Source organism: Cuculus canorus, chromosome 1 (genome assembly GCF_017976375.1).
Source record: "Cuculus canorus isolate bCucCan1 chromosome 1, bCucCan1.pri, whole genome shotgun sequence".
Classification (NCBI taxonomy): Eukaryota; Metazoa; Chordata; class Aves; order Cuculiformes; family Cuculidae; genus Cuculus; species Cuculus canorus.
The window spans coordinates 137,489,851-137,512,680 of NC_071401.1; the positions used below are offsets into that span (position 1 = coordinate 137,489,851).

At 37.1% G+C, this 22,830-nt stretch overlaps 1 protein-coding gene across 18 annotated transcripts in view; it reads right to left on the minus strand.

Moving 5' to 3' along the window:
• SOX5 (SRY-box transcription factor 5) overlaps positions 1–22,830 on the minus strand; it is a 651,718-nt gene that overhangs the window by 258,916 nt on the left and 369,972 nt on the right. For 15 of the 18 annotated variants that reach the window (XM_054078778.1, XM_054078736.1, XM_054078763.1 and 12 more), the window contains one exon: positions 1,619–1,850. In XM_054078778.1, the coding sequence (XP_053934753.1) occupies positions 1,619–1,849 (231 nt within the window). In that variant the 5' untranslated portion in view covers position 1,850. The remainder of the gene's footprint in view (positions 1–1,618; positions 1,851–22,830) is intronic. The other 3 variants (XM_054078814.1, XM_054078808.1, XM_054078801.1) reach the window with 1 other exon arrangement.

Genomic DNA, 22,830 nt, shown 5'->3' on the forward strand with positions numbered 1-22,830 from the left:
ATTACAGAGGGATAGAACACACTATTTTGACATCACATTAAATACAGCCTTCATAGCAAGAAGTCACACTAAATGATTAGCTAAACTTCTCAGTCTTAAAACCTATAACTGAAAAAAGAAGTAAGTTAAAATCAGTTAAAGAGGAGTTAAGTGTTTCAGAGAGGTGTAGTTAAAATACTCCTGCTGGGCTCCTTAGAAGACAATGAGTTTTTATTTCATTACAGTCTGAATCTTCACTACTGGTGTTTATTACAAGTTTATCTATTGTCTTAAATGTTGCCAGAGCAACCCCTTATCTTCTTTCTTAAAACAGGCCAAAATAGAGCAAAGCTCACACACCAGTTACATACCCATACATCCTGTTGGCTGGAACTACGCATTAATGAATTACATCTCCATAAAACATACAATGAAAGATGAGAAGTAAACAAGCTAGAAAAACATAGTGACATGTCTGTCCATAAGTAACTTTTCTAATGATATTCCTTCTTCACAGAAATGGACTGGGATCACTTTGCCAAGGAGAGCAGCTTCACTGAATAGCCAGTGACTTGGTCCTATGAGAAATAATAATATCTAAGGTGTTTTACTTAGGGCTTGTTATATATGCATAATGAGCTGTAAAGGCTTAAATACCACTGTGGAGCTGTTGCAGCCTTTTATGAGAATACACTACCAACTATTTTGCAATGCCTTTCTAACAGACTTCAAATATGCAGTTTCATTAATTACCTTAATTTAAAGCAAAATTTTCACTGCCCTTGTCAAAGTCGGGGACTAGCAGAAAAGTTGCAGTCGATTTGTAAACAGATAAGAGCAGAGTGCATTCACAATAGACAGCTTTGTTGAGGTGCTCAAGACCAGGGGTTTCAAGGCCTTTCTCTGCACCTTCCAATCTTTAGAAAAATGTATCACAGTACTCTGTGTGAAGGGCCGAAACACGTCGTATTACAACAGAGATACTACGATACTAGAGAGGAATATGGCATTGCTTTCAGTTTGTCTGCTTTTAGATGAAGCCACTTCTGGATTTCCAGTGGGCTGCTAAATGTAATGAATTAAGTGCACAAAAAGGTGGGAATTCACAAATGAAAAAGTCGCACGCTGATTTGATTCTATAAACACAACAAACTTTCTTGTAGGTGTCTGCGGCATGTGAAATACACACATGAATTTTTAAAACCAGCAAAATCCGAAGTTGCTTTTTTACCATTTATACAGACTTTCATGTCTTACTATTGCATAAACTTGGCATTGGGGTGATATTTCAGATACCACGCCAAACATGACTCTCACTTAAGAGTGTTCCAAAACCATTTACTGTTTGCTGAACACACACACTGCAAATTCACATCGATGTAGCTAAAAAATGTTAGCACCCTAAATGCCAGCAGGCAAAGGTGAGGAAAAGTGGAGTCTGCACTGGAAGTCGTTTAGCATTTGTAGTGGAGGGTAAAGGCGGTCTAGCTAGGTCAAAGCTTTCACATTATTGTAGCATGTTCTGTACGTGTAACTGTGCATTGTATACTCCATAAAGTACAAATTTGGATGCCAAATTAACTGTAGAGGCAGAATTCAAAGAATGGATGTAAGCACAATAGACCATTAGCAAACCTACCATTGTGTTGTGCTGAGAAGTGGGAGTCCTACGGCCACAGTTCTCTTGCGTCAGCAGAGAAACTGGCTGAAATTCCTCAGAGTGAGGCTTGTTGGGAAAACTCACATGTAAGGGAAGGTGAAAGGCTGGGAGCCCGTCACTCTCCTCTTCTCCCACTTTCTGTCTGCTTGTCACCATGGCTACCTCTCCATCTGCTTCCCCATACGGAGAGGCTGGTCGCTTGGAAGACATCCTGGAAGGAACAAAAGAGGAGAAAATAATGAAACCTCCAAATAAATCCTTAATGCTGTCATTGTGTGGTTAGGGGCCATTGTAACAGAAATGCCTTTTTTTGTGCTGGCAGAGAGCAGGAAACCATCCAAATACCACTGCAATGCATACACAATTGGGAACAATGGCCAAGCAGGTAGCAACAGAACAGTGGCTTGTTTGTTGTGAGAATAATGCAGTAATATAGTACTCTCTTGTATTCTGGCTTCTTAAACATGAAAATTCACGTAAGAAGACTGTATAATGAAATGCAATTCCTTTTAAAACATACCCATCTGGTTTTGCATTTGCAAGAGACTATAAGAAGATGGAATATCTCCCGATACAAGCTATTGTCAACTCAGCTCTTAAGGAATAATCATCCACATGTATTTAACTGTAACTGATAAAAAAAATAAAGTAAAATAAAATAAACTTCAGCGTCAAAATATCTATGTTTATAAAACTTCACCCATGTGAAAAACAGAGTTTTTGGTCATGTTGCAAGAATCTTTTCAGGTTCACAGATCTGTGATAGTGAAGAAATTAAACATTTAGACATTCACAATCTAAGCTTTTGACAACACAAATTCAGGGTTGTACCAAGAGAATGAAGATTTGCTATCAAGCTATCCCATACATCCTACCTGTATAGCCAGATCAGGGAAAGATACTCTTAAATGTAATTTACGTCTGTATCTATACAGAAAATGATACACAACCATGATACATAGAGCACACATTGTAAAAATCACACAGAAATCTTGACTTAAAATTCAGGCCCACATTCCAAAATTTTTGAGACTGTCTGATAACATTGTTCTGTGTATATCTTCAACTTTTAGAAACACTGAAAGAATCCTTATGTCATCGGGAAATCTAGTTTTCATCTAAGCCAGGCACTACTGAGAATCTGACAAGACAATCCGAACCCAGAACACTTTTTCAGTCTGGTACTCAAAATAGATCGGTCCAGTTAAGTATCAAAAAGCAGAGGACTTCTGGGATTAATTACAGCAACATTGTTGAAAAAAAATCAGGGTATGGGCATAGATGGCATAATGGGACAATGTGCTAAGCAGGGGCATCTGTAACAAGGAGTGGAATGAGAAATTAGAAATCCTATAGGCATAGTTAAAATAAGAAAGCAAAGAGATAAACATTTCATTAAAAAAAAAAGAAGTTATGAACAAGGAAACTGAAGACTATTGTAGGTAAAAGTTGAAGAGGCAGGCTGAAATTATACTCCTCCTCCTCAAAAATCTGGTGTTTATGTTTCTAATTACCCCATTTTGATTTTCCACTTCACAGTTAAAGGACTGCATTTCAAAAGCCCAGCAGCCTCTTGAACCATGTGTGGGGCTGCTGTGAGGTGGAGCATGTCCATACGATTTGGCATATTGAGCACGAAATGGTTCTTAGCAGCAGTCAACTGGGTCTGAAAACAAACAGTAACTTTAAACAGCCCTTTGTTAGGACTTATTTTGTTTCTAATGATCTCATTTTGAGCTTTGCATTCTGAGCCAAGTTAGATTATATTTAAAAAAAAAACCCAACACAAACAAAAAAAAAAAACCTCAGACAAAAAATCCCTACCAGAGCCTATACTCCGCTGCACATTGCCTGTTCTGAACACCACCTATTGCCTGTAAATAGAGAAGCAATCTGTATTTTCTATTAATGTTTGACTTAGTCCAACAGACTAACACTTCATACATCCTACCTGAATTCTGTCTTCTAGGCTTTCCCACCTACGTGTCTGCAGTGAAGCATATGCATAAAGACAGAGATCACCAGATAGACTCTTACTGGCAGTTTTCTACTAGCCCACTAAATTCAGCATTTTACAGCTATGTTTGACGTGACAGATTCCAAGCTTTTCTTCTGCAGAAACCATGCAACTCCCTCCTGAAGTTAATGTGAATTATTCATATTCTGCATTGCACTGCACCAAGATACACATTCGCTATTGATTCCGAGTGTAACATTTTGGTTACTCATTTCAATACTGCCTTAGTAGAAGCCTGGGTTTGAAAATCAGCACTAAACAGTTGTCTCAAATTTGGCAAACAAAAAGGAAATGGCACAAAATCATTAAGTCAATTATTCCATGGTAATGTTCTATACTTTAGGACATTTATGTTTGATAAGATGACTGCAAATATTGTAAACCATCTTAAAACTCAACTACAATTCACTTTTAGAATACAGCGGAGAGAGAGGATGCCTTGCTTTATATTTAGTATTACACATTACATACACAAGTTGTGTTAAAAATTCCAATTGCTGTTAATCCAGAATAACCCAGATTCCGTCATATTGCTTCTCAAGGAGAGCTTGATTATCCTGTTGAAGTAAAGCTCTTCTGCTGACTTTATCAGCGAATATATGGTTTCCTCTGCTTTGTTCAGTTAGGGTGCTGAAGATCATCATCACATTCCGCTTGTCACTGTTTCCAACAGTGATGATACAATTTTCAGCAGGGAATTTATAAAAACAGGCAAGGAAGGCGATAGAGGTGATCTCCTCCACACACTAGCAGTAACAGATATAACTCTGTTTTGCATCTTAAATGAAAGCCTATGGGTTAAACTGTAGGCCAGCCTACAGTGATTCTAGAGAGGGAAGAAGAAACTTTTTCCTTTCCTTCCTTATGCACCTCTTATAGTGGTTTAAATTACAAGCCATGTTCTCATCATAATACTAGAAGGATAAGAAATTGCTAGAATAGTTAAGGTGGTGAAGTTACATATCTAACCTGCGTTAGTCTTCCAAGTGAATAGTACACACAAAGAAACGGATGCACAACCCTAGGTAAAGGTCACGCAGCTCAGACAACAACTGCTATTTGTTCAAGTGCCTCTGTCCGCAGCCAGCATCAGCTACGCATAATCTAGTCTTTCATAAATCTCATCATCCCCTTTAACATCAAACACAAACATCACAGTTTCACAGAAATTGCTTACTCCTTATGAACATCTGGGAAAATTCCTCAAGAAAATGCAAGACTTAAATAAATACATGAATCTCTATTCACTTTTGGAAATGTCTTCCAAAAGGACAGTAGCTATCAAAGCCCATAGCAGCAATGGATCAAATCACTGATAGGTCGAGGAGCAGAAAACAGCACGACTTAAGGTAAATTCACTCACAGATGGTTTTTCTCTTCATTTTTATTGGTCCCTCTTCTGAATCTGTAATGCTCCTACAATCCATATCCTCGAATTCTTTTCATACAGCTTCATTTTCTTACGGAGCTAACATCAGGTCTTAGATTTCATATCTGAGGTGCAAGTAGAATTCCCATTACAAACAATAAGGGAAACAGCTAAATTCTAAGTATCATTGTTACACAAAACTCAGCTCTTTTAAACAGATCTAGGTCTAACGAAGGACTGGAATTATGCCATCTTAGCAAAGGCCTGCAAAGATCCTGGATCTACGCTCAGTGATAATATGACCATTTACAACTTATGTGACTTCAAAATCTTTTATTTAAAATACTTTAATAGTAGAGTTTTATAAGGGTTTTCAATTACAACCCTTTGAAAGAAGGTTTACAATGAGAGGAAACTTTAGTTTCCTCAAACATCATCTTATGGATAGGATTAAATAAAAAAACCCAACAAAACCTCAAGATACAACTCTCAGAACAGTAGCATTACAGTGGACCAGATACTGAATCTGAAAGGTTATCTCTGCCGATGAAAACTGTTGCAACTTAAGACCTGCAAAAAGAGCATTTTAATGATTTAAATAATTTCCACTGAATTTAATAATTTCTACTGAATTTTAATAATTTCTACTGAATTTAAATAGCTAAACAGTAAGTTTTTTTAGACAACCTAAATCTGCAAAGTTCAGACACAGTGGGACACAGGCAGTACTTAGCCCAGTGTACAGAATACAGACACACTGGAGTTATGAAATGCATCCCCGTACTTTATTTTTATCAGTGGTTAGGACGGAAGTGAAGATTTCGTTCTGGTGATGAATACAATGCAACCCTATTTCTTGTAATGGGATTCTTTCTTCTGTTTTTGGAAAACCTTCTTAATATGCAGAAACTGCATTAAAAAACATGCCTCTCATTATATTTTCATTAAATAAATGCTATTCCTGGTAGCAAGAATTTTTTTTTTCAGGGAATAAAATCTCACTCTTGTAACTCGCTCTTATCTCACAAATATTTGATGTGATTCATCTTACAATAGCTTCTCCACTTACTTCTTTACTCCCCTTCAATTTATAACACTCTTTGCAGGCTTAAACTGATACCCAGTGCCTACTGATCTCAGTGGTTTTGGACTGACTTCAGCACGGCTGGATTTTCCCACTGGAGAGAGTAAGAGCTACACTACATCCACATGAATTGTTTCCTCATGCCATCTACAAGTATTGGTTCGACCTAAATAATTTCAGGCTACCAAATAACATTCTTTTGGGTTTTCTTCTCTTGACTTCAATGCCTCACAGAAGTGATCTTTCCACACCTCTGGTTTTTAATTATTATTATTTTTAACAGAGCATCATTTATGTGTCCCCTCTACATTTCCACTTGTTTATTGGTTTTGGTTCATTTAATACATGATGGTATCCCCAGAATAAATCTGAAATGTTATCCAGTATTCAAGGAGATAGTGCCCCCTAACACACAACTAGCATCCACCTCTATTTGATTGCTTATGCCATAAAATTTCAGAAATTCTATGTAATAAAACTCTAATCTTGCTGATACATTAAGCAAAATACCTCAGAAACATTTCAGATACCCACAAAAGCTTTTGGAAAAATGGCTTATCCGTGTCTTCGAAAGTGACAAACACAGATGTGTTGGGAGAAGAAGATATGAGGCCATAAATCTTAACTTGTTGGGAGTTAATTAAGGGATTCATCAATCACTACACAGCTCACTCCACACATACACACGCAAAATCCCATCAGCTGCCACAACCTACAGCAATCTACAGGTTAAAAACTCCCAAAGTCCCTCTGTTCTGACTATTTATAAATTACTTTGTATAATCTAGCATTAAGACCTGTAATTATAAAACAGCATTAAAATAGGCCTGCATAGTTATGGATAATTATAGTTGGTACACTTTTTAAAGAAATAAAAAGCTTTTCCATTCAAACACAGGCTTTGCCTTTTTGACAGCTCCAAGTCCACAGGATGTAGAGAGATGATTTAAATTGTATGTCAAAATTTTGACTGTGCAAGACTTTCTTTTTTTTCTCTTATCAAGAGAGGCATTGTTGTTTTCTCACCATAACTAGGCGTGACAGCGCCTGACTGGAGTCACATAGCCAGTTTCTGAATCGGCATGAAAACGTTCACCTCTTGAGTTCCCCCGGCAGCTATAAACTAAGTCTTTCTCATGGGTAGAATTTAAATCCCTCGGCCTCGTACATCGGAGACAGGCACAGAGCTGCATTCTGAAAAGATGCACAACAACAAGACAAGCAGATCTGATCCTCTAGCAGCAGTGTGGAGGGTCATTCCAACTACCAACAGCATCGGGAATTTAGTTGCTAACACGGCCCGATTCCAAACCAAATGCTATATGCTAAACCAGTCCCAGGAACTTCAATGGGATTCAGCTTGAGTCTCTTTCTGATGTAAAGGGATACTTCCCTGTAATTAAAGTACATGTTGGAAATCCGCAGACTCTGCTTGTCCACGGGGAATATTCATGATTACAGAGAGCAATGATATTACATGAATCTACTGTGTAAACATACACACGCATATATAGATGCACAAACACAAGCTTATCCAAAACATCAGCAATAAATCTGCCCCGTGCACGATTACATTTAGTACTAACAAAACGGTTTGTATTCCCAGTTTCATTGAAGCTATGATCTCTCTACAGACAGTCCAAGCAAAAGGCACTAGTTAATACTAATGACTGTCTCAATTCCATTTTGGCCCCAAATTCATTCTTTATTTATGTATACTGAATAACTAGTACCTTTAAAAAAAGCAGCTCTGTTCATTTTGACAGGATTACTTGTGTAATAAGGTATTACTCAACATGAGTAAGGGTGGCAGACTCCCACACTCTGTCCCACTGGGAACTGCAAGCCCAACTTGTTTCTACACATAACACTAAAAACAGACTTCACTTGGCAATATCTTTAATTCATTTACAGCCTGGTTTGGAATTCTTTACTGAAGTAATTTTATAATTTAAAAAAAAAAAAAAGGAAAAAAGAAAAAGAAACAAACATCTCTAATCTGCTAATCAATAAAAAATGTGCATGAAACGTGCTTCTCATCTGTCACTCACACTGAGATGGGATAATCTGCTAATTATTACTTTCTAAAATCATATCAATCAGACATCTTTTAAAATGCACATATGCTACAAATAAGTTGTGCTATTTGAAAAGGGTTTTGGTGTACAAGTCACTTTTGTTAATACAGATCAAGATCACTATGGCATAACCTGTGCAATATTTTTGTGCAGTTGTCTATTATTACAGCTGCCACAAACAATCCTATGGCTAAGGCCACACAATAATTTCCATTTCATCCAACTCATTTCCTCCCTTTTACTTTCCAAATTTCCTCCCTATTAACTTTAACAATTTTTTTTTTTTCAGTCTGCCAGTTTAGAAGATTCTGAATACAAAATGGACAGGGAATATGCCATTTCCTATCTATTTTAAAGTATAGTAAAGTATCAGTAGCTGGACTGATAAACTTGATATTCTCCATATTGTGGAAACTTTTTTTTTTCCAGAAAAGGCACTGTTAAAATCCCAGTGCTAAATGGTTTCATTTTGATAAGTTTTGAAACCCTCAAATATTACCGTTGTTTCAATAAAATGTTAACAAAAACCTGATTTTATTTTCTATTAGAAAAAAAGGACCAAAACCTTTTGTGCTCTGAAGTAAAAATTTATCAACTCAATTTTCCTGCAATTACAGGGAATTTATGTATGAAAAAGCGCTGTAAAAATCAAGTCTAAGAAAAATACATTTTGATAAAAAGTTAATGTTGAATGTTTCCAACAAGTGTTATATAAATATTTTCATTGACTTTTTGAAGCAGGTAACTGGAAAAGATTCTTTGTGCATGACTAAGTTTTTTAGTGAAAATACTCACTGAAACAAAACTGAAACAAATACTGAAACAAAGCCGGAAACAAATCAACATTCAACCAAAACAAAAGTTTTGAGGTGATGTAGGAACTCCTACCAAAATAATATGTTCTATTACTGCAAAGAGTATTACCTAATTCTTTCATAAGTCTCATAGAGGACTTTGCATTATTGTCCCTGTTTTGCATAGTAACTTGTACACCGTTAAGCAGCAACACTCAGTGATTTACCCAGACAACACACATTCAAAATCAGCTTTAGCAGGAGAACATGCATCGTGATTTTGTCTGGTACCTGTCACATTCATAAGTATTTGGTTTTCACTACCTGGTATCTCGACTAAAATAATCAAAAATTTAATTGTATGTTTAAACCAGAAACTACAGAATCAGATTTTACTTCTGCTGAAAACCACATTTCCCAAAGATCAAATTTCAAAACTTGGATTTTCTGAGAACTTCGCAAAACCAGAAGAGCCATATGTGAAAGTGTGGTTATGGTACAGGCAACATACAACCATAACGCTGTAGTGTCAAAGACGATGAGCATCTATCAGCACAAACTCTGAAACAGCAGGATGCAGTCACTGTTGATGTTTCAAGTAAACTGAGCCTGATCACTGGCTTCTATCATGCAAAAGACTCTGCTTGGATGATTTTGAATTAAATCCACAAGCTCATTTATTTTCCAGTTCATCTTCAAATTAACTCAGTCTTCCTTCATCCCCACCCCCAACCATTTAGAAATGTACCTCCCCTCACTCTTCAGCTTCTCATATATCTTGCTTTTTTACTTTTGATTATTGTTTCACTTCTGTCTTCATGTCACAATAGATATAGCAGAGTTTGGGGTTTATTTTCAGGTAAAGTTTTAGGAACTACTCACTGCTGAAAGTGTTATTGCAATCAGTATAACACTGGGTACTCATCACTTCTGCCTGCTGAAGTACAAAGAGGAATCCAGTAAATAGAGATTTCAGGCCTTGAAATTTCACCGTACAAACTAGTACTTGAAAATGACAGAAAAGAAGTCCATCAGTCTCCAGACACTGAATAGGAGAGCTGTGCTGCATGCTACAAGGAATTCATACATCACACAGACGTGCATACCTAATTTCCAATGACACTGAGTGAAATTAAGGCAAGGAGTTGAAACAACTTTAAAATTATGACACTTATGAATGACTTACTTATTACAAAGAACTCTGAGGAAGCACGGACTCATTCTGAAAAGTTAGCTAATACTAAAACTTTTGCAATTTAGGCAGCTTATTCTTGGTCATTCGTTGTCTTTGTCTAATCAAGCTGACGCATGATTTTCTTCAAGCATTATTAAATGATCAATTACTTTCAGTAGAATCAACATTACTAATAAGAATTCTCTCCCAAAAGACACCCAGATTTCAGTACAAGAAGTTATTCTTTTGCTTGGTATTTCTGTAAATTATGACACAGCTTTTCCCACTCTTCCAACAGGCTACTGCTCAGTAACAGGAATGTCAAAGAACTAACTATCCCACTTCAAGCCTCTCTCTCTTTACGCCTTTCTTTCCTTACTTACATTTTGAACTCAAAACTGGAATATATATATATAAAAAAAATTAACATTCCCTCACCAGAATTTGTGTATAATCATAAACAAACCGAAAACAAGGAGACACAAACATTAAAAGATAAAGTCTCTTTTTTTTCCCCCACTTCACTCTGGATTTCCATACTGGTAAGTTCAGAACAACAAATTTATATTGCACACCTGTTTGTTTGTAGTAAATGCACATATAGTTACACTTATAAAGTAATTTTCAATATACCCAGTGATATTTACGCATCAGAACTTACAGTATCGTTCTACCATTATTGTATAAGCTCTTGTTCCAACCATCACTTGTGTAGACATTTGCATCATGCCTATCACTTCACTAAAAAATGCAAATAAACATGGAAACACATAAGTACATACATCCATGCGCATACTATATGTTTCCTGGTAAAACTGATCATGGTAGTGAAGTATGTATGCATATCCATTCATAGATTGAACTTGCACTGCTGAAATATCGAGCCTCTAAATAACTTTAGCGGGAGCAGAATTAGGGCCTCAGAAAATCCCTGTGTACCTGTAAGAACTACAGGCACAGTGACATATTTCTTGTTTCTGTGTGTGCACGTGTATGAAAAAAATACATTTAGGCATAGCAATGCCTCTAACGGATGGAAACATTTTCTTTCCAACAGGTTAATTCCAGCTGCCTAGAATTTTTAACATTTTTTTTGTTCACAAGCATGTGTGTGCTCCCTCTTTTTGGAGGGTTTCTATATTACAGGTGCATTCCTGGCTGAGAAACAAATAATCCTGGAAAGCCTCAAAAAGAAAAATCAAACTGAACTTGAAGATAAAATGACAGGAAATAAACACATTATTGCCTATTATGTTAAAAAAAAAAAAAAACAACAAAAACCCAAACCACAAAAAAAATCTGAACATTTATAATGTCTAAGCAATTTGAGGTAGAATTTTCAAAGCTGAAAAGAGAGGCTTCAAGCCCCAGATGTTGCCTTTCAGAAACTAGTGAAAATTGCTGCCTTTGAAAAATGCTCTGAAATACAAATAAGAGTAAAACAAAAATTGTTTAAATAAAAATAATTTCAGTCATACATTCTGATATTCCAAAAGAGAATAAAAACTTTTTTTAACTGCTCAGGCATTTTTGCACATCTCCTACTTCAGATTACCCATAGAGTCATACCATCTCTGTTCTAACAGATAACCGCATGAGGGATAAAACAGAAAACTTTTACAACATGATGTGAGGGATCCTGCTTAACTCAATGTGCATATTGTACTGTGAAGTCTTCTTCAGTCATCTTGTGAAAGGTTGACAGTTGTTGCATTGTTTTCCCCAAATTTTATTCATACAACTGTAAGCATTAAAAATCTACATTAACAAATGTGTGGTGGAATCACCCATCATAGCACGTCTGTTCACTTGCAGTGGTATTGTACAAGCCACTTTCACTTCTCTAATATTCTGATTTCTGTTCAGTTTAAAGCACTACTGAAAGCTTCTCAAAACTCTTAACTTGCACATATTAACATCCTTCCTCACTGCTGTTAAGCACATGGAGGTAAGTGGATTGACTTCAGCTCACCACTACCTAAAATACAACTTTTTTTGGCTCTACCTGATTCAAGAAATGCCTGTCAATTTTTAAGAGGAAGAACAATCATAAATAGCTGATAATTACCCAGCTTAACAAACATTAACCCTAGAGATTTCTGAGCTGTTAGCTAAGAAAAATACAGCTATTAGTCATATAACAGATGTATACCCTTGCACAAACAAATGCAGATTGGTATGTGACATAAAAACAAATCCACAAATACAAAAATAAGAGACCATCATAAAGGCAACATACCTTTAGGGACATAAGGAGTCTCAAATTTTACTTTAGAAAGGCTGCAGTGGCAGGCATTGAAACACTGTCGCAAGAAGCTCTCCAGTTCAAAAATCTTTGTGAGTTGGGGCGAGGGGTGGAAAGGAGAAGAAAAACCCTGAAACCGTTATCTTTCTTTCTGGGGAAACTCAGAAGACGTCTGCCATTCACCCTTCCATAGGTAATTTGTACTACCTTCATGTTTGTTGTTCAAAACCGATTCCCATCCAGCTCCACAAAGACCCAGCTGTATAAACCAATGCTGTCAAAGAACACAGTTAAGGGATGGATAAAACAGGGAGGGGTGTCTAACATGCTGACCACTGACTAAGCTTGCAAGGATAAAGAAGCCTTGATGGAGAGAAGTAATCATCCATTGCTGTTTGTTTATTTTACCTCCTCCACCACATACTGGAACCTTTTTTGTTTTTTCCATTACCAAAACCATCCCCTACTGAGAGGCCTTTGTGATCTAAAAGGGGCAGAGCCCCTCTTTCTTAACACTGGTGAGTTTATGTAGGCAGATTCATTCAAACACATCTTAAAATAAACATTTGGCTCTTCTCTTATATCACAGTGTCCACAGACTGCCGTCAAACACACTTTAAAGAAATCACATTAAAATGCTCTTGCCTAGAACTTTTTTTTCTGAGACGTATTAAAATAATTTAGCAGGTTGAGGCACATATTGCCATGGAGGTCCAACTTCAAATCAGACCTATAGTAGTCTGAAAAAAATAAATATACATTATACTAAAGTAAACCTGGCTGCTATTGCCATAACAAGTGGTAAAACAGCTTTCTTGAAAAGGCTTCTTCCACCAAAACCCTTCTCCCAGCTGGGGATACTCCTAATTATATTATAAGTGAATCTGAATCCAGATGTTCAGATCTAAAATGTACGTCACGAGTATTACAAGGAAAATGACCACGGCACGGTGAACAAGACATTTAAAAGGCACCCCAGCCTTAAAGGGGGTGAGTACCTGCAGTTTCTTTCAAGCTTAAGAGCTGCAGGTGCTGAGCATCTTAGAAAATTAACTTATCTCATTAACAAAAATGAACAACCAAAGTTCCCTACTTCCCACTTCTTTTATTCTACACTCCTGACACATATCTCACTTTTTTGTTTTGCTAACTACATGGATTTCGCACTGAAAACAATTCAAGTATCAATCCCTATAATAAGGTAGTGCATGGTCAACAGAAAGTAGCTATAAAGCCTTCTGATGTATCTGAAGAAGATACTGAAAAGAACACTCCTCTATTGGAAGAGGATGCCTACTTATCCCATGGGCTACCTACTGCAATCCAAGGAACGGATTCAAGGAATGGACATTGAAAAAATTATAGAATCATTTGTAGCAGACATTAGTAAATATCTCCATATCACAGGCTGATCATCAGCTGGGTTTTCAAGGTTACCAGCTTGAATTGGATAAAAAATGCAACAAGAAAGATCCACTGTCCCATTTTTAATTTGAAAAAGGTAATAAATAGCTTTTGATTTGGGTAAGTAGTCATCTGGCAAGCTCTACATCTGTTTGAGTGCCACCTAGGATAGAGGATCTGTTGACTGACTGAAAAACATCACAGAAATGTAATTCTGCAGTGTAGCAACATCCTTTGGTATTGATCACTGCTGATGAAGCACAAACATGAAAACTACAACCAGGTAGTTTACTACTGAATACCTTCTCCACCTCAGGATGGGCTATGAAACCAAGATTAATAATTCAGAAGATGGCAACTTCCCACGTGACCCCATGTAATCTATTGAATCTTTCTGGCTCTCAGTTTTTCTATTTCTACATAAGAGATAAGAATGTTTAATTTCCCTTATAAAAAGCTCCACAAGCTCTGATTTTCTTCTTTCTAAAGAAAATATTTCACTAGTGATCACTGTGTTACTGGCTTGTATCATTAATTCACCTGATGGTTTTGTGCACACTGACACATAACCAAGGGCAAAAATTAAGTACTCAATTCAGCTACTAAGTTTCTTTACACAGTCCTGCCAACAGATCCTAAGAATCTTTTTTGTTGGTTTTTACCTATTGACTATATTTATGTAAAAAACTATTTATCCTTCTTTTCTCGTCAGTGATAATGCAGAAGAGGGGGAAAAAAACCCAACAAATCAGAAAATACACAACCAAAATCCCTCCCAAAACACCAAACCAAAACCCAACAAAAAGCCCTAAATCTGAAAGCAGCATTTAGCAGGAGAATATCACTGAATCCTTTTCACTAAACTGTCCAGTTCCACTGGATCTTCTTCTCTGTCCTTCACACAAGAAGAAACTCACCCCTTGCCAGGTAATGCCATGGTAATTTATAATTGCTGAGCACTTTTTACTCAGAAAGACTATTTTAAAGGAATCTCACATATTTCATCATGAAATACTGATGGGAACATCAGTACACAGATGAACCATTACATACGTCAGTTGGGTTCTTGTTTACCCACAGAACTGCCCAGTACTGGCATCCAAGTCAAAGTCAGAACTCTAACTCACCCTCTCACAGTGCATCAGGACCAACTTCGGACAGCAAGTCGCAAGCTCTGATTTCCAGTTTCCTGTTACTCAGTAGCTCTGATGATTATTCCTCAGTACAATGAAAAAAAGGCATACTGTACTCATCAAATGCACTATCAAGGTAACAACGGAAAGTTAAAACCAGCCCCCTTTCCAGCGTCTGCCATGGGTACCTAATGATAAAGGCATACTAAAAAGACACAACTCCCAAGACACAAGTCTCTAGAAAGGACACTTTCAGTGTTTACTATAACTTGTATCTAGTAATCCACTTCTTCATTCACAAATCAAAGCAAAGACCCTTCTGTTTAGTTTCTTCCTCTTCTAAATGGCGCACACAGGTTTACCGTAGTTTAAGCTTTGAAAATGTCAACCATGAAATAAAATCTCAAAAATACAAAACTAATGCTAGGCGAACATTTTTAACCAATAGCACCTTCTCATTCCACTAAACAACTCATGACATGGACAAAGCATACAGCTGTATGCAGGGATTCCTGGCTGACATTTCTAAGAGTCTGCAAAATCCTCTAGTAAAAGAACTCAACACACGTATAAAGGGGTTTTAACTTTCTCTCCTACTCTCTTCTCTATCCTTGCTTTAGCGGGGGAAGATCAGAAAGTACAGCTGTTACCAGGTCTTCACACCCCTAGCTCCCTCACGCCATGTGTCAGATTTACATAAAGATAATAAAGTGCCAAAAAACATGAAGTTTGTCTTGCTGTAAGAGATCTTCAAGTATGCTTCCAGCATTGATGTACCTATACACTTCTGAAAATATGACTAGGGGCCCGTCTACGTTTCTAAACACCTAAATACCTCTATGAACCTCATCCTACTTCTCTCCTCTTCTTTCCTTTACACGATTTACTAGACAGCTTTCTGTGCTTGCACTACTCTTTTCATCCTTAGAAGCACTTACAAATACTAATTACTCTTCATATATCCCCTCTGTGAAGTAAATAAGGATTATTATCCCCTCTGAAGTAAATACGGATTACTAACTCCTTGTTATAGGCTGCAAAAATACAGAAGAGGATTTTGAGCGGTCTGCACACCACAACGTCAAAAAAAGATATTGAAGCAAGGATTAAGATATAGAAGTTCTCCATCCCATGCTCTAGACTATGACAGTCTAAATCTTACCCTACTATTTGCAAATGATACTCTTAGCTCAATTGTTTCTATCCGCTGGCTGATGATCAAATATTTAATGTATGCCATAAAATGAAAATACGAACTCTACAGCAGTGCCTCTTATTTGTCATGCCCCATTACTTAGACTGGGTGGTAACATGTGCCCATATGATGGTTTTCAATTTTATTATAGTCTCTATTTGCTCACTCACTTAAGATGTTTAAAGAAGAGCTGTATGGATTATCAGACAGTCTGAGAAGTTCAGTTCAGAGCTCTTCAAACACATTCATTTTCATCTTATTAGCACAAGTAAAGTAAAAGCCTTAGGCAGGTAATTTACCATCCAGTTTATCCAAAGGGACTTCTAAAGGAAAAGTCAACCTTTGTAAATTGTTTGTGATAATCTCCAAATTGATCATTAATTATCAGCTGCTAGCAAGCGTTTCTTCCATCAGCAGCACTGTGAAAATAATGCATTTCACAGAAAATCCACCATTGTTGTTATTGCCACCTGTGTAATAAGTCATTATTTAAACCAGCAAAGTTACATGGCAGGCAGCAGCCTCACTAAGCAAATCCTGTCCAGCAGCTCCATTTTCCAGGCAGTTTAAAAGTTAGTTACCCACCAACAGGAACGTATTCATTATTAATGTCACATTTTACATTCTATACCTTCCTACATATAGTAGCAGTTACAATTAATTCAGACCCATTCAACTGCACTTAATAAAGCACATACTGTTTTGTACTGCCAGACTCCATCTGATGTACAGAAACTTCATTTTCCCTACTGCAATTTTCTGACTTCATTCTACTAGAAGTGAATGCTTACCATCTAACAGTAAAAATCTAAGATCTTTCCATGCTTTGATTGTAAAAATAAACCTGGGAAGAGATAGCTGTAAGCCAAGCAGATTTGTGTTTGCTACACCTGGGTCCATGTCACACAGAAAAAGAGGGGGCCCTTTTTGTACAAAGGGACTGCTCATCGAAATGCACTTGAATCTTGACATATAAGTTTTGACCAATGTTTTCCAGAACTTCTGGGCATGGTAGACTACACACCATTTTCAGAATTTTGGGCAATGCTATGACCAATCTATGACATCTGACATTCTCAATGTCCCTAATTTAACTCCACTGAACTTAATGGAGAGTTGCCAGTTAATGTGACTGAAGCAGCCCTGGATGTCACACACATTACACCTCCAGTGGGATCAAACACACCTGACAAATCACATTTGAAAAAACTATCTCACCAACCAGGACAGCAATAAACTTCAAGCTTGGAGACTATTTAATTGTGTATTGTCACGCACAGCATAGTTTAAGGAAACAAAGAATTAGAGAGAAGACACATGCAAGTGATGAAAGTGTTTAGAAATGCAGCATCCTTGGAAAAAGCTACAGCTTATGAAGCAAGTGATTGCATTTTTTTTTAATGGTCTGTGGGTAAAAAAAACAACCAAATAACACACCAACAGGTGAAGTGCCCATCACCACAGGCTGTAGGCAGATTACAGCAGCAGCTGAAGACGTCTACATTTGACAATGGCAGTCCCAGCAGCTCTGTAATGTACTTCTCTATTTTCATAATAGATGAAATGCAAGATAATTCTACATATGTGCAACCAGGTCATCTTTAACATACACACACACACTGAGTAAAAGAGTTTTGTTCACATTAAAGAAGAGTGGTTGTTCATTGGGTTCATGACCCAGGTCCATCGGCAGCAACTCCACACTGAGTCCTGATGATTCTGAATGCAATGGGATTAAAGTCATAAAGCTGGTAAAATGCAACAGTACCACAGCTGAAAGAAGAATCATCCCTCAAAGACAGTTTTGTTCAGGTTTTCTCAAATTCATGTAATTTAGGCTTAAAATTGTAGCACAGGATCTGTTTAAATAATGTATAAGAAAAGTCTAGTTCAAAGAGCAGGTAGCCTGAAATGGAATAGTCTCTTACAGAGAGATGAGACACAATTCCACTAAAAATGAAAGGAGTAGATGTATATTTTCTTCAGTGAGATGGTGCCAATGAACAGAGCCCTGCTCTTGAGGGAGCTTGAGCTTTAAATACTGCCATCTTCAGCAAAGAGAACAAAGGAATCCAAACTATTAAGGTGCAGTTGTGTTCTAGACAGGGATAATGTAAAATGACACCTCTTCACTAAACAGTCCCAAGCACTGGATGCACTGAGAGTCACTTACATATTTTTTTTTTCTTTCATGTTCTAATTTGAGCCCTCTTTACTACGACTTCTCCTTTTACAAGTCCTGCAGGACCAATTACTCAACAGGCCATCGAACAGCACTTCATTCTAGTCACACACCTTAGAACAATGTACTAATTGCACAATCAGGTTTAGCCACCTTGGGATCCACGTAACTTACTTCCAGGATCTATCCTTACCATAAGAGGCACAAAATAAACATTTTGCAGAAAGACTGGTACCTTCAGGAGATGAATTTAACCTGCAGAATTTGAATGTTGGTCACCATCGAAGAGCATGAGAAAATTCAGCCTGTCAGATCCTGAGCTAAACTTGTAGGGCTGAAATTTTTAAAAGAAAGGCACTAAAACATGCAAAACATTCCACAATTTAGGGAGAGAAAAATAAATCCTGTGGTGTCATTTGTAGCTAGTTCTTTTCAGTAGAACTACACTAAGACTCTCAGTAGATGCTTAATATTAAAAGCAAGACTTATCATCAGTAAACAATTTAATAACCCAATTATATAAGCAGTAACAATTCCTTGGCTGGTAATGAACAGTATGATATCAAAGTTGTAATCTCTTAAATAGAATCTTGGTTGATTTTCTGTACATGAGTAGTCCTGATTAATTCAATTGTGTCCTCAGTGTGTTTAGTGCCTGTGTAGATACAGGAGAAGAGAGTCTTGCAAAGGTCTCTCTGAGGATTGAGTGAGCTTTGAAATTCTAACTTGGGCAATGTTATATGAAATAGAATCCCGCTCACTTGCCAGGAAGCAATAAAAGCGAACTCAGTGAGACTGCTCATGTGAATACATCTTAGTAGAATCAGGGCCCGCTCCAGCCACAAGGGAGGATAAACTTAAATAAAGCATTTCAGTATAACCATTCTTTCAGCAGCCTTTAGTCTGTATTAGTAGCTAACATCTGAGGAAACGAAAGGTTTGCTGCTTGGCAATAGTGTGGTGTTAATGTAACACAATCTGTTAAATGAAAAAGCAAAATTAATTCCAATTTGGTGTCTTCGCATTTCACACTCCAGAGACTCTTAAGGACTGAATGAAAGACAAGGAGAGGTCAGAAAATTTAGTGAATTTTTCCAAATGGAATTGTCTCTTACTTTGCATTTCAGCTAATTAAGTCAAGACACAATCTGAGGGAAAAAATAAGAAAGGTGTCTTATTTATGTAGGTATTTCTTAACGTGTTCCTGGAACAGCATAAGAAATGTCTGTCTCTGACGATCTTCCACTGCCTACTTCCCCTCTTCCCCTTGTCCTCTCCACAAATTCAAATGTTTAGCCTTACTTCATCCTCACAGCAAGGAATGGATTAAGCAGAATTACTTACTGCTATGCCAATTAAGCAGGAATTAATTACAACTTTGTGGCCTGTCCCTCTAAGGTTGCAAGTCTGTCTACAAAAACAAATCTGAATGTAGCTAATTGGAGAGCTGCAAACACTCAGGAGGACACACATGGTAAGTTTTCCTCCTGCTATATTCAAACCACTGGCTGCAGTGATGTGAGTTAATGCAAGTTCTCTCCACGCAAAAGCGTTGCACAACTGACCTGTTGTACTCCTCAGTACTTCAATTTCCCAGACGTGTAAAAGGGGACAGGAATAATACCTATTTGTCAGCAGCACAGAGCAAGTTAATCTCTTAATATTTGTAAAGCCCCTTGAGATCTTAGCACAGAGGGCACAACAAAACTACAAAGTATTATCATCATTGTAATAAACTGGGGCATGTTCCAATTAAGCTGTTTCCAGTGAACTCTGTCCAGACTTTGACTTTATATGTCTTTGGCTTCTGGAGTTACAAATATACACTGTCCAAACCAAAAAATTGGAAAGCTACACAAGTCTTTTCTTCTTTAACAGACCATTTCTTTCTTATTTATTTTTTTCTGAAGAAGTGCTTTGCCATACCACCCACCACCCACGTTCAGTTCCAGGCTAATTATACTTTGAAAGACAACCAGCATAAAGATGATTGCAGCATGCTAAGTCAAGGGAAGGCCTAGTCAAATAAACAGGATAACTTCCCTTGGTCCGTCTCTCACCTTTTTTCCACTGCATGATGAATTCCAAAACCCATACAGCCATGCACCTTAGAAAAGACTAAAACAACCTTTGTTTCCCATTATTTTATTTTTCATCCTTTTTACCACTCCTGTACATTTCCAGCTGCACTCTCCACAGTCTATAAATAGCCAACTAAACCCTGGTGTCCAACCTGGTTACAGAACAAAAATGAAACAATTCCAAAGGACCTATTACTACTACTTAGGGGGGAAAAAAAAAAAAAAAAAAAAAGAAATCCAAGAACAAGAACCAAGAGCCCGGTGTCATGCTACCATACTTTACAATGCAAAAAGTAGGACAGAAGACAGCAACTAACTGTATCTCTGACACAAGTTTATCTACGCAAGTAGTCCCGTCCGTCCACTTCCCTCCCTTGCCATTCCTTCTCCTATTCTCTGTTTCATGCCACCACAAATCTGCGGATGCCCTGCAGATGAGCATTTCACAGTGAGACCACATGACCTCAAAGAGTTAAAAGATCCTCTTGACTTTAGCACCTTCTGAAGAGTGTGAGGAGGATGCCTAACCCTGCAAAGTTCTCAGCATTTCCAGCTGCCAATGATTCCAACAGAAACTCTGAGCACTGCATTTTGAGCTTTACAATATCAGGATGAGAAATTACTATTATTTCTTCTTGAATTTATTTGTGGTTACTTTCTATAAACTCATAACTTTTGAGTCTAAGTGCTCTGCTTTGTTAGTCTGGTACTACCTATTGCATTGTAAAAACACATTCCTGCACAAACAGAATAAGACCCTAAATATCTCTTTCTTGCACGGAAAAAAATGTAGTGCTGCATATTTGGACAAATTGCCATGTAAAGCATGAAAAGACAAACCCACAAAAAGTATCACACTGACTTGACTAAGACATCTTTAGAGATTTTTTGATATAACTGTTCTGAGATTGTTTTTCTTCTAGCCTAGCTTTTTTTTTTTTTTTAAAACACACCAAGAAGAGACAGTATTTACCTAAAGCAAAATATTTTGGTTCAATTCTTTGCCATTATTTATACTAATCCATTTTTCACATCTATATAGCTTATATCATTATTGACACAGCTATGCGAGTAATAACTCGTATCATGCCTTTATCTTTCTGTACACAACTCTCAAAGAAGAACAGGATAGTTTGGCCAAATGAATAATTATTAAGGGCATACTTTCAAAAACCAGAGATCAACTGTTCATCACAGTAATTGACTGTGGTCATTCATTACATCTCCGCGGCAGGTCCTGCTCTGCTTTATGGAATATATGTCATAACCACAGGCGTTATGAAAATACTTAAGTTTCACCTCTCTAAAAGATAAATACATTGAAGTAGTCTTTTGCAATGTATGATAAAAAGATGAAAACAGTCACAGATAAAAAGAGAATGAAGCAATCGACAGTGCTGTTTTGGTGATACAGTGACATATTGTTCTAATACAATTGTTTGGGTGTCTTGTTTCTCATACAATCTGAAACCACCACCGCTGCTCTCTTGCAATCAATTAGTCCTACTAAACCCTGAGAGCTTCTGGCTTGACTATGTGAACACAATGGAAGTCACCAAATACAGATGAAGCAGAGTTTTTGAACTGAACGACCCACATATCTAGTAGTCATACAAAATTGTCAAAATCGGATAACAAGCAGTTTTATACACCTAGAGCTTTGGAGTACCATGGCTATGATGTGTTGCTTTAATTCTATTCCTCTAATAAACAAACAAACAAACAAAAACAGTGACGACCCAAGTTTCCGGACTTAGTAATGTCCAATAACTAAAAAAGAATTAAAGAGGAAGTAAAAACAGGCTGTGCAAACGAAGAGGCAATCAGAAGTTCAAAAACTAATTTCAAACCTCTCTGCCAGCATAGCTGGGAATCCTGGGAACTTCAGCTGGGCAGGCTAAGCTTGTAAAGGGACAGTATGAATCTCTCTGCTTATTGTGCTGAGTGCCCTACCTCAAGATTAGATGCTGAGAGGAAAGAGTCTGTGATCTTCTTGCCTATCTAGATACTTACATAGCCTTCAGGGACTATACTATGTTACCTGCAAGGTATTATCTGTGTCCCACTACTTATTTTACAACAGGGTCCAGCAGCAACTTCATCTTTTAGATAATATTGCCCCTATTTCATAGGACAAAAATAAAATATACGTTCCATTTTGGATTATTAGCAATGTAAAATACATCCTACTACCACATGTTATCACATAATAGATATACTTAAAAAAAAAAAAAACTAAACTATACTGAAATGGCCCCAAACCTAATATTTAATTGATGTCATGTACACCCATTTCAGTTTTGCACAATTGCTTCTTCATTCCTGAAACATTAAATCAGTCTAAGGGGACTCCAAGCTATGCTGTATTTTCCATGTTTCACTTCAATAAAATATTACAAATACATTACCATGTATCTGGGATTTTTTCTGCAATC